Raw genomic sequence first — 12,163 nt, 5'->3', positions numbered from 1 at the left:
CTGACTTTTGGCTTCCACTATGAACATATTTGAACCAAAATAATTGTTGATTCCAATCCAGAGCCTCCAAAGATATCCAGGTCTGGTGCTCCAGAGGAAATGACAATTGCAGTCAACAGCCCACTGGAGTTGGAGTGCTCTGCACAAGGAGTGCCACCCCCAACCCTTACCTGGCTCAAGGACAGCCGCCCGCTGGAAGGGAACAGCATTATTCAGGAGGATGGACACATTCTGAGTCTTAGTAAACTTCAGGTAGAAAACAACAGATTATAATTTCAACTAAGGCGTGTGAGGAGTTTCTCAACTAGTGTGCCGCGATACACTAGTGTGTTGTGAGACCTTGTCTGGTGTGTCGCAGGAAATTGTTTAATTTATGCATCATTTACCCAAAAGGTTTAGTCCAATGTGTTACTCAAAAAGTTTACCTACCCCGTCGTAGCCGGCAACGACAGTTTAAAAATCAAATACATTCAACTCAAGATAAAATTCATTTTTTAACCTATTTCTACGGGTGTTGTGGCTCGTAAAAATGTACCCTGGCTTCCAAAAGCTCGAAAAACAATGCGTTAGATATACAGTGTGATTTCGCAATACAATATAGTACATTGCAAAAATGTTTTTTAAAAAGGCACAGGATATAAATGGGCACGTGACGTCATCCACTCCGCTGTGACTACTACAGCAAAGCACCCCAAGGGCATCCTGTTAATCTGCTAATAAACAACAAAGGATCTATCCATCTATCTATCTATCTATCTATCTATCTATCTATCTATCTATCTATCTATCTATCTATCTATCTATCTATCTATCTATCTATCTATCTATCTATCTATCTATCTATCTATCTATCTATCTATCTATCTATCTATCTATCTATCTATCTATCTATCTATCTATCTATCTATCTATCTATCTATCTATCTATCTATCTATCTATCTATCTATCTATCAGAAGAAGAAAAACATCATTATGCAAGAGACAATATGATAAAGAACTGTGCTTCTTTCAAGGTTGAAGATGCAGGCTTGTACACCTGCTTGGCCAGCAGCCCAGCTGGAGAGGATGGAATTAACTATTGGGTTCGAGTTCAAGGTAATTGAAGTTATTTGTGTACCTTATTTAGAGGAGTTCATTTACAAATCTCCATTTACAAGGTTTTTTGCTCTTGAATCAAGCATCTTTCGTTGAAGGACATGCAATGATGTGATTCAACCATATTTTTTTCTACTTCAGTCCCACCAACTTTGCTTGGCTCTGAAGAAGTGAGGACGATGTCAGTCCCTGTTAATGGGCACCTGACCCTGGAATGCTTGGCCGACAGTGACCCGCCTCCTGATATCGAGTGGTACAAAGATGAGGAAAAGATGCAGGTACATCATCTGAACACATTCACAGGCTAGCAGCTGAAATAAAAGTACACTTGCATAATCATCTTGTCTGCTGCTGTATTTCTGTCCGCTCTAGCTGAGTGGCCGCATTCAGAAGCTAGCGGGAGGCCAGTACCTTGAAATACAGGATGTGCAACCAGATGACAGCGGCCACTACAGTTGCGTGGTTACAAACATGGCAGGAAGCACCAGTCTCTTCTTCGTTGTGGAAATTCTTTGTAAAGGACTTTCTTCTCATATATTTTAATGTGTTCGTTACTTTTTTTTGACCCAACCATGTTTTTTCCTTTCAGTGCCGCCAGTAATAAAGGAGAGCAGCACAGTGGTTACAGCTCATTTAGGCCAGGATGCGGTTTTACCTTGTGAAGTTGAGGATGGAACGGCTCCTACAGTTATGTGGAGAAAAGATGGTTTTTCTATAACCAACGATAACAACAAGTAGGTCAAATAGGAGAGTTCACCAAAACAAAAAATGCACTACGTACTCAGAAGAGTTTAGAGGAATTTTGATTAATATTGTATCAGTGGAAGATGAAAAAAAACAAAAAAATCCAGCCATTTTTTTTCTGGTTTCGATTAGTTATCAGATCACGGTGCCAATCACGGCTCAGCCTAGAAAATACACTGAAAAAAAACCTTTTTCTAAGTAATCGTTTACTGTAAAATTCGGATTTTAAGCCACAAATTTCCCCCCAAGATTCCAACCCTGTGGCTTATGCAGGGGCGCCCAAGAAGTAAAGGTAAGAGTGACACACAAATGTGTCAAAGAAGATGCAAGTTTAATGTAACTTAGTGCTTTTCACATGAATAAAACTAGCATGAAAAGACCCTCATCACAGAAAAGGTGTCAATCGAAAGGGGAGGGCTAAATACCAAATTGAGAATGTTTTTTTGAGTCTGTTTATTTGTAAACGGAAATAATATGTCAAAACAAACGGATTACAAAAAGCAACGTCCAACAAAGCAGAAATGTTTAAGGCAAACTTATATTTATCTGTCGGCATTATCTTGTGTTTTGAAATAAATATTTTACTCGGTTGGATTCTATGGAATGTCCTTGATGTAACAAAGATATATATAGGATAATGGTGGATGTATATGAATTGATCTGAAATCAGTAAAATTTCATTTTGGTTGGAATTTTTTTTCTGATTATTTGTTTTAATGTATACTTTAATATTTTTCCCCTTTTTTCCCCTTTTTAAAATTGTTTAACCTTTGACTTTTTCAGAAAGACAATAATGTTAATAATGAACTTGTGTGTGTGCCTGTGTGTGTGTGTGTGTGTGTGTGTGTGTGTGTGTGTGTCTGTATGTAAAGGATATATATATATATATATATATATATATATATATATATATATATATATATTAAGTATACATATATCTAAGTATAAAATAGAATTGACAAAGAAGGGAAGCATAGTCAAAACAAAAAATGATATTTAAAATATGTAACATTACCTGCACTTTCCAAGTTAAGAAAAAAAATATATCTTCTTAACCACCAACCGTAATAGCACATGTGAATCTCATGTTACAAGTAAATCACTCCAAATCTTTTGTTAAATGACATTTAAGAATCGGTCTGACTAAAATCCACCTCGGACTGTAATGTATATAAAGCAAAACATTTATTTTTCAAATCTCTCACTGGATGCCTTTTATGAAAATTCTGCATCAGATACACAATGCTTGCTGAAGGTTCCTTACGTGTCCTTGGGGTTCAGTTGAACGATGCCGGCCGCTACCACTGTGCGGTATCCAATCAAGCGGGCTCAGACCACCGAGGAATTGATCTCAGAGTGTTTGGTAAATAAAACCGTAGTGTAAAATGATTATCTTCTGACTGTAGTCAACGTGATGGATTTTTTCTGTATGCTGTAAGTTGGTCCTTCAATCAGTCCGGGCCCCTTCAACATGACGGTCACCACGGGCGTTAGAGCTGTCCTGAGCTGTGAGACGACAGGAATACCGCCTCCTAAAGTGTCTTGGAAAAGGAACGGCTCTCCCCTCGATGGCAGCATTCAATCAAATGAATACAGGTAAGTACATATTTTTGTGTCACATCAGTGCAGCAACGTGCAGTGATTTTCATGTCCCGTGAGGCACAGTAAGATCTCCAAATACATTAACCTTCTGAACAGCTTATTCATCTTTTGTGCAATATAAAACTTTAGCATAGAAAGGATACATTTAAAAATATTATTTTATCATGTGACCGGTACTTTTATTATTAAGCATCTCAAGTATTAAAACATATTTTCATTTTAAAGATACACAATCTTCGATTTTAAGTCCAGTCAAGTCCATTCTGTGATGTAATCCTATTTCTGAGATGAAGGCCAAGCAATGTGACAAAGAATTCAGGATGGCTGCACTTGAATTGGTGTTAACTTGCTAATACAATTGACATTTCCATAAATAACAAAAAAATAACAACAACAAAAAATGTTAATAAAAGAAATAAAATAAAAGGTGAGGTGTTTAGACATCAAGTAAAAATTGCGTGATAAGCTTACATCTTTTCTCGAATTTATCTAGTTTCAGTTGAAGTCTTGCAGTGATTTTTTCCATAATGTACATTTGCTGTAATTTTTCTCTCCATTGTTTTATGTCAGGAGGTTGCGGTTTCAGCCAGGAAACCGTTATCATTTTCTTTGCTACCAGAAGCATATCCCCTAGTACATATTTTTTAGATAGATTTTATACAGATTTTTAATTAAAAAATTAGGGGTGCTCGTTACTCTCGATTGCACGTTATACACAAATAATTACGTAGTTTAATTTGCAACAAAGGGCATCAGTTCCCATTTTCTTCCTATACTCTATATGTCAAGTACGTATCTCCCATGGCCGACCACGTTAAAAAGAAATGCTTGATCGAGTATAACAGTTACCAGTGTACCGTGACAATATTACCAATTTATGATGATGTTGTCGTCTGCTACCAATAAACTGGTTTAGTGGGAAGATGAGATCGGTCAAAATCAGACAAAAATAGTTATATAGAATACACAATTTCAAAATGATCATAAAAATGTATAAAATATGAGGAAAACGTCAAGTATGTATTTCCATGATGACAGGTGAGGCAAAGCCCCATGTGACTCCCTTGACTGCATGCCACTGCATCAATGATATTACAATCAGAAATGATTTAGAAAATAATGCTTGGTTTCAAAGGTTATTATCTTCTGGGTCCCTGGTAATTGTGTCACCATCCAATGAGGACAAAGGTTACTTTGAGTGCACAGCTGTAAATGATGTTGGTGAGGAGCGCAGGGTTATCGAGGTCAACCTTCAAGGTACGTATTTCAAGTTGGTATAACCAGACAACCAAATTGAGTAAATCGGGCCCCATCCTTTTCTTTTTTAGTTCCACCATCCATTCAAGATGACGTCACAACAGTCACAGCATTGAAAATGTCACCTGTGGAGTTGCCTTGCCACGTCAAAGGCAGTCCTCAGCCTTCTGTCTCCTGGACAAAAGGTGGAGCAAAGCTGGGATCCAGAGGGGGAAGTTATCGCATCCTTCCGACTGGTAGGATATCTTCTCTACTTGTGCTGTTTGGATTATCACATTGTTGGGTACGAGTGCGTAGTTTTGGCATGCACGGAGGGGATGTGTCACCACCAATGTCCTCACCAATATAGTGTGATCACTTAAAACAATGCACTAATGCCAAGAACAAACCTAAGCCCTTAGTAAGGTGAAATACTGAGAAAGAAACTCTAAAGAGTTGGAAAAAAATATTCACGGAATAATTTCTTTTCTAGTAATATATTTAACATGACAACAGAAACAGCAGTGAGTAAATTAGGGATGTTTTACCTACTGATATAATAACAAATAACATCCTGCTTTTTCAACTGGTAGCCAAGTTCATACAGTACCTATTATACCGGGTAATATTTTTTTCGTTTTAGAAAAAAAGTGATTTCAAATATATAATATATAAAATTAATATAAAATAAAAAAAATAATATAGTGCTGTATATTACTTATTATATTATATTTTCAACTTATTTTTTACTAAAAAATTTAAAATAAACCCTAAATCATTTTGCTTATTTGACGTTATATTTTTCCAATGTCACAATTGTTTTAACTTGTTTTCCTGGTAAAACGAGAAAAAAATACAAGACACATAATTAACATAAATCCTATATAAAATAAGGATTATTTTCTTTTAGGATTAGAAAAGCAATTATCAAAGGAAGAAAAAAAATCGACCGTCTGCCATATTGAATAATTTTGCCTAATCATTATTTTTACAGTATTTATATAATATTAATATTGATATTTATATTTATATAAGTGAGCAAAGTCGTTCTTAAAATGGGCCCAAATTTCTGGCAACGGTGAAAAATGTATGCTTTGCAGTGTTTACTCACAAAATATGACTTTCAATATGTGTGTCTTCATTTTTGTTTATGTTGTACACACATCCCTGAAATATACTTATTGGAGAGAATCTAGCATGGCTGCAAGTGTCCAAAAATTGGTCCCTTTAAAATATTGTTTTTTGGTCACACCAACATTTTTTGCCATATTTTTGTCCGATAAATATTAGTCTGTTAATCCGTGGATCTTTACACCTCTATGTATGTACATATGTGGATATTTTCAGAATTGTTGGTAAGTATTTCAAATTTATACTCAGATACTGGCGAGCGATGTTATTCTAAAGATTTCTAACATGATACTCAATGCAGGTGTCCTGGAGATAACATCCGTGTTACCAAGTCATGCCGGCAGGTACACTTGCTCAGCTCGTAATGCAGCAGGAGTGGCTCACAAACACATTTCACTTACGGTGCTAGGTAGGTACCTGTTTGCCAACATCAAGTCTCTGAGACAACATTAAAAACGGATTCTCACTGTATCCCGATCTAAAAGAGGCCCCGGAAATCAGGCCAATGGCAGAAGAAGTTCAAGTTGTGTTGCATCACGGGACCATCCTACCTTGTGAGGTGCAAGGATTCCCTCGACCATCCATCACCTGGCAGCGAGAGGGCATTCCCATTTCAGCTGGTATTAACAGATCATGATTCCTAAATAGGAAAAATACAGTACTGTTCAAAGGTTTGGGGTCGCCCAGGAAATGTTGTGTTTTCCATGAATAAGTCACACTTTTATTTTATCCATCAAATAAGTTATCCAATGGTTGTGTTCTTTTACCAATATTAATCTCTTCATTTTGTTGGCCAGTCTCAGATATTGCTTTTTCTTTGCCACCCTGCCTTAAAGACTAGCATCTCAAAGTCACCTCTTCACTGTAGATATTGACACTGGTGTTTTACGGGTACTTATCAATGAAGCAGCTATGGAGGACCTGTAAAATGTCAATTTGTCAAACTAGAGACTCTAATGTACTTGTCCTCCTGCCTGAATGTGCAGTGAGGTGTCCCACTTTTTTTTACTCTGGTCGGTTTTTGCTGTTCTCTGAAGGGAGTAGTACGCACCGTTGAAAGAGATCTTCAGTTTCTTTGAGTTTTATATGAGCTGGGAGACCCTCTACAGCGCATCTTCAACCTGACCCTTGAACAGGGGAGGGTCCCTCAGCTGTGGAAAACATCCTGCATCATCCCAGTCCCAAAGAAATCAAGACCTGAGGAACTCAACGACTTCAGGCCGGTCGCCCTGACATCACATGTGATGAAGACCATGGAGCGGCTGCTGCTGCACCACCTGAGGCTACAGGTCCGTCACGCCATCGACCCACTGCAATTTGCTTACCAGGAGAAGGTGGGAGTGGAGGATGCTATAGTATACATGTTACACCGATCCCTCTCTCACCTGGATAGGGCGAAGGGGGCTGTGAGGATTACATTTTTGGACTTCTCCAGTGCCTTCAATACCATACAGCCTCTGCTACTGAGTAGGAAACTGACAGAGATGGGAGTTAGCTCACACCTTGTAGAATGGATTACTGACTACCTGACCGGCAGACCCCAGTATGTGAAACAGGGGGGCTGTACATCGGACACTGTGGTTAGCAGCACAGGATCTCCGCAGGGGACCGTTCTCTCTCCGTTCCTATTCACTCTATATACATCGGACTTTAAGTACAACTCTGAGGCCTGCCATGTGCAAAAGTTTGCCGACGACACTGCGATCGTGGGATGTATCAGAAACGGGCAGGAGGAGGAGTACAGGACATTGATTCAGGACTTTGTCCGATGGAGCGACGCAAACCACCTGCACCTAAACACCACCAAGACCAGAGAGATGGTGGTGGACTTCAGGAGAATCAGAACTCACCCGGTTCCTGTAACCATCAAGGGAGAATGTGTAGAATTTGTCCAGACCTACAAATACCTGGGTGTGCAGCTGGACAACAAACTGGACTGGACTGCCAACACAGAAGCTCTATGTAGGAAAGGGCAAAGCCGACTTTACTTCCTCAGAAGGCTGGCCTCCTTCAACATCTGCAAAAAGCTCCTGAAAATATTCTATGAGACAGTAGTGGCAAGCGCCCTCTTCTATGCGGCAGCGTGTTGGGGAGGCAGCGTCAAGAAGAAGGATGCCTCTCGTCTCAATAAACTGGCTAGGAAAGCGAGCTCTGTTGTGGGTAAAGAGCTGGACAGCCTAACAACAGTAGCTGAGAGACGAGCACTGAAAAAGCTGAGGTCAATCATGGACAATCCATCGCATCCACTACACAGCATTATCTCCAGACAGAAGAGCAGTTTCAGCGACAGACTGCTGTCACTGTCTTGTACTACGGACAGACTGAAGAGATCTTTTCTTCCTCATGCCATGAGGCTCTTTAACTCCACCCGGCAGAGTAAAGGCCCACATTAAACCACACCACCTACATTGGATATTACCGAATCTTACTGCAATATGTATTCTGTGTAGCACTATTTAGTTACTCTATATAACACGCTACAGTGGGCATTTGCACGTCACACTGGGTATTTGTATATTGTATTCTTTTGGCTTTATTATTGTACTGTTCTCAGCTCAGGGATGCTGCTGGAAATGTGAATTTCCCTTAGGGGATGAATAAAGTATCTATCTATCTATCTATCTATCTATCTATCTATCTATCTATCTATCTATCTATCTATCTATCTATCTATCTATCTATCTATCTATCTATCTATCTATCTATCTATCTATCTATCTATCTATCTATCTATCTATCTATCTATCTATCTATCTATCTATCTATCTATCTATCTATCTATGTAGATATTGTATTAAAAACAGATATATGCAGCTCAAATAGTCATTTACCACGTTAAAAATGTAGGGGATGTATTTTTGATTAGTTTGATGCTATCTTCATTGAAAAAAAATGTTTCTTCATAAATAAGAACATTTCTAAGCAACCCCTTTCCTATGAACGGTAATGTAGGTATAATACGTTTACCTGTTTATAGGTCACAGACTGGCTGTGCTCTCAAACGGCGCCCTGAAGTTTGCACGTGTTACTCTTGGTGATGCGGGGATGTACCAGTGTCTGGCAAAAAATGATGCCGGTGTTGCGGTGGGAAGAACGAAACTTGTCATGCAAGGTGTGCTTGTGCGCTCATAGATTCAAAAACTTGCGGAGGAGATTATAATACAACTTGTCTAATCCGAATGTATCCTTAGTTCCACCAGTGCTGAGTGTGCCGCGTGTGGAGTACACGGCAGTGCTGGGTCAATCAGTCAATCTGGAGTGTTTGGCAGATGGTCAGCCGCATCCCGAAGTTAACTGGCATAAAGACCGAAGGCCTTTGGGTGACAGTGCTCATATTCATATATATGCAAATGGGACACTGTCGATATTTTCTACCCAGCGCAATGATGCAGGAATGTACACGTGTACTGCCAAGAATCTTGCTGGCAGGACCAGTCATGATATAAGACTCGTCATTCAAAGTAAGTCATGTCTCTTTGTTTTGCTATTGAAGTTTTGAGAGTTGAAAGGTTTTCATTAGGTTTCCTGCACTCATCAAATCACTTTTCCTCTAATAAACACTTAAAATAACAGTGAAGAGCTTTGAATCCGTCAATGCATTTCAATGTTTTAAAAATTTCACTACGATTTTTGTACACATAGCATTGGCCAGTGACGTGTGGTGAGGTGTGTGTCTGAAAGAAGTTTTACTAATCTGTGAACTTCACCTTATTCTTTATTTGAAAGATGAAAAGCAATATTGTATATAAACTGAAGCATAGAAAATGCGTTTTATTGCTTTACCTTAACTTATGAATGAAGTCTTTGCTCTGCTCATTTTAAATAAAAAAAATTATAGATAGGTAATGTTCCAATATGAAATAAGTCCATTGAACGAGAAAAAAAAGAACTAGATTTTTTGATTAGGGCTGAGGTGTGCGCCAAATCAAAATCCTTAATCTGTCTATTACCCTCTGCTATGAGGGTGCCTCACTCTGCATCTACAAACATCAGCACAATAATGGGTTACAAAATGTAATAATATTATTCACAATGAAATATGAAAATGCAGCAATTTTGAAAAAAAGAAAAAGAAAAATCATCTAATATATTTTAATTTCCTCAGGTGCCTCCCCTGACTGCAGTCACTGGAACAGGCCAAAGGATAAATACCCGCAGTCCAAAAGTTGTTTAAATTAAAATACTTCTTTATTCATAAAGTTTCTGTGTTCTATGTCATTAATAACATGTAGTCGCAGAAAACAATCTCATCAAAAAATCCACCTAGCATTTAACACTCGTTTTAACCATTTAGTTTACCTTTTTAACATCCAATGATTTTCTGAAACATCGATAATTTTATAAAACGATCTAAAATTAAGAACTGTTTGTACGAATTTTTGGTTTACATATGCGTGTCCATACCAGCTCGATAGCCTAGATGGTAGGGCGCATGCTCCGAGACTGGGAGGTCGCTGGTTCAAGCCTCGGCCGAGTCATACTTAAGACTTACAACATTGGTACTCATTGCCTCCCTGCTTGTCGCTCGGTATTAAGGGTTGGAATTGGGGGGTTTGGTCACCTAATGACTCCCAACACAGCAGTTGGGTCTAAAAGGGTTAGGGTTAGGGGCTGTTTGGCTGCGGCTGGATCGGCTCGCTACAGTTTAACTATACGGGTCAGGTGTATCGACATTTCGTTCTGTGTGCATGGTTACAAAGAATGACAATAAAAATAAATTCTTCTTCTTCTTCATATGCGTATGTGCTAACAGCACAAAATCGGTTTAGGTCGGCAATACACAGCCCTGCAGCTGCATGCAGCTTTTAAGTGATGCCTAAAAAGATGGGTGAGGGAAATATATTTTTGGTCGCCTTGAACACAGCAAAGTCAAATCTTGTGACATGATGTCGTGGCTATCAGGCTTGAACTCCTGCATGGAGAATTTGGTGCACCCAGCCTGACCTTGTTTTCCTCTCTGCTCTCCGCTCTCTGTGTTACAGCAGGGTTGTGCAGGTGCAAGATTCCCTCCTAAAAGGGGAAGCGTCACAATGTTTCAACACTTTTGTGAAGGATTTGGTTTTAAAAGAGAAAGAGAAGAGGATGCTGCTGCATTTTACCCATGCACTGACTTATTTATACATTTGCTCGGAAATCAAACTTAAACTGTATAATTTGATTTTATTTACTTCACCTTTTCAAAAGATAGCAGATGTATTTTTATAAATTCATGCTGCATTTTAGTGCACTCTTTTTGTGTCCCAGAAAGGAGGCACGTTATCCACAATCTATTCTGTTGTTTTTTCAAATCCTTAAAATAAAAACGCCATCAAAAATTGGTTTTCTTTATTGTATTTGATGCATTTCATAGAATCAATGAAACATACTGTAATTTATTGATATTTTGATAAAATTAAATTTGAGGTGCTGTCCTACAACGGAATGTTTCATCATTTTCTGTAGGAAGTGTTGCATCCAACTTAGTTGTCTTGATAGTCTACTAATAAAGCTAATACATGCAGCATGTGTTGCATTCATTATGAAGCTGATACTGTATAAGGTTTTCAATATTTTGCTGCTCAATCATTGAATGTTCCAGACATTTTTTTAGTTAAGTTTTTTTTTTTCGGTCCAATGTGGCTCTTTCATCATTTTGGGTTTGCCGTCCCCTGGTTAAGTTAATGTAAGATATCTGTTTTTGTGTTACAGTCCCCCCTATTATTCTTCCTGGGCAAACGGAAATGTCAGTCATCCAAGGCTTCCAGGCCTTGTTACCTTGTAATGCTCAGGGTTCACCTGATCCCCAAGTTTCATGGGAAAAGGATGGCAAAGGTTTGCTCAACCTGCCGGGCAAATTCACCATTCTACGATCCGGAGAACTTATCATTGAACGGGCTGAGGTGAGCATCAGAATGTTAGCTTATTTTGGTGTCAGGTCAGTCCAGTTTTTGAATGATTTTGCTTTTCTTGACACAGCCCTTAGATGCGGGATTTTTCACATGTGTTGCGACCAATGCAGCAGGCTCCACAAAACAGGATATTCATCTGTCTGTCAACATGCGCCCTGCCTTTAAAGAGCTACCCGGTGATGTGACCTTGAATACAGGGCAGGATCTAGCTTTGTCCTGTCAAGCTCAGGGAACACCTCCACCTGTCATCTCCTGGACTGTCAACAACAAACCTTACACAGGTACTCTCAAGGGTATATCTCTAGAACTCCCATTAATGGGTAATGCATCAAGTAAAGAATTGACAGTGACCAGTGACATGCAGTGAGGTTTGTGTCTGGTGAGGTACGGTCAAACTTACAAATAAATAAACCTGCATATTATTTATTAGGCAGCATGGCAGCTGAGTGGTTAGCGTGTCCGCGGC

At 38.9% G+C, this 12,163-nt stretch overlaps 1 protein-coding gene across 1 annotated transcript in view; it reads left to right on the top strand.

Moving 5' to 3' along the window:
- hmcn2 (hemicentin 2) overlaps positions 1 to 12,163 on the top strand; it is a 72,182-nt gene that overhangs the window by 43,769 nt on the left and 16,250 nt on the right. The window contains exons 49-63 of the mRNA XM_088335423.1: positions 62 to 252; positions 1,015 to 1,096; positions 1,238 to 1,374; positions 1,469 to 1,610; positions 1,686 to 1,830; positions 3,076 to 3,203; positions 3,280 to 3,436; positions 4,578 to 4,699; positions 4,771 to 4,935; positions 6,111 to 6,218; positions 6,295 to 6,429; positions 8,787 to 8,921; positions 9,001 to 9,270; positions 11,498 to 11,688; positions 11,765 to 11,978. Coding sequence (XP_088191549.1) covers positions 62 to 252; positions 1,015 to 1,096; positions 1,238 to 1,374; positions 1,469 to 1,610; positions 1,686 to 1,830; positions 3,076 to 3,203; positions 3,280 to 3,436; positions 4,578 to 4,699; positions 4,771 to 4,935; positions 6,111 to 6,218; positions 6,295 to 6,429; positions 8,787 to 8,921; positions 9,001 to 9,270; positions 11,498 to 11,688; positions 11,765 to 11,978 — 2,322 coding nt within the window. The remainder of the gene's footprint in view (positions 1 to 61; positions 253 to 1,014; positions 1,097 to 1,237; positions 1,375 to 1,468; positions 1,611 to 1,685; positions 1,831 to 3,075; positions 3,204 to 3,279; positions 3,437 to 4,577; positions 4,700 to 4,770; positions 4,936 to 6,110; positions 6,219 to 6,294; positions 6,430 to 8,786; positions 8,922 to 9,000; positions 9,271 to 11,497; positions 11,689 to 11,764; positions 11,979 to 12,163) is intronic.

The sequence above is a fragment of the Urocampus carinirostris genome, chromosome 5 (assembly GCF_059441175.1).
Source record: "Urocampus carinirostris isolate Australia breed hairy pipefish chromosome 5, RoL_Ucar_1.0, whole genome shotgun sequence".
NCBI lineage: Eukaryota > Metazoa > Chordata > Actinopteri > Syngnathiformes > Syngnathidae > Urocampus > Urocampus carinirostris.
This window is presented reverse-complemented; position numbering and strand designations above follow the sequence as displayed.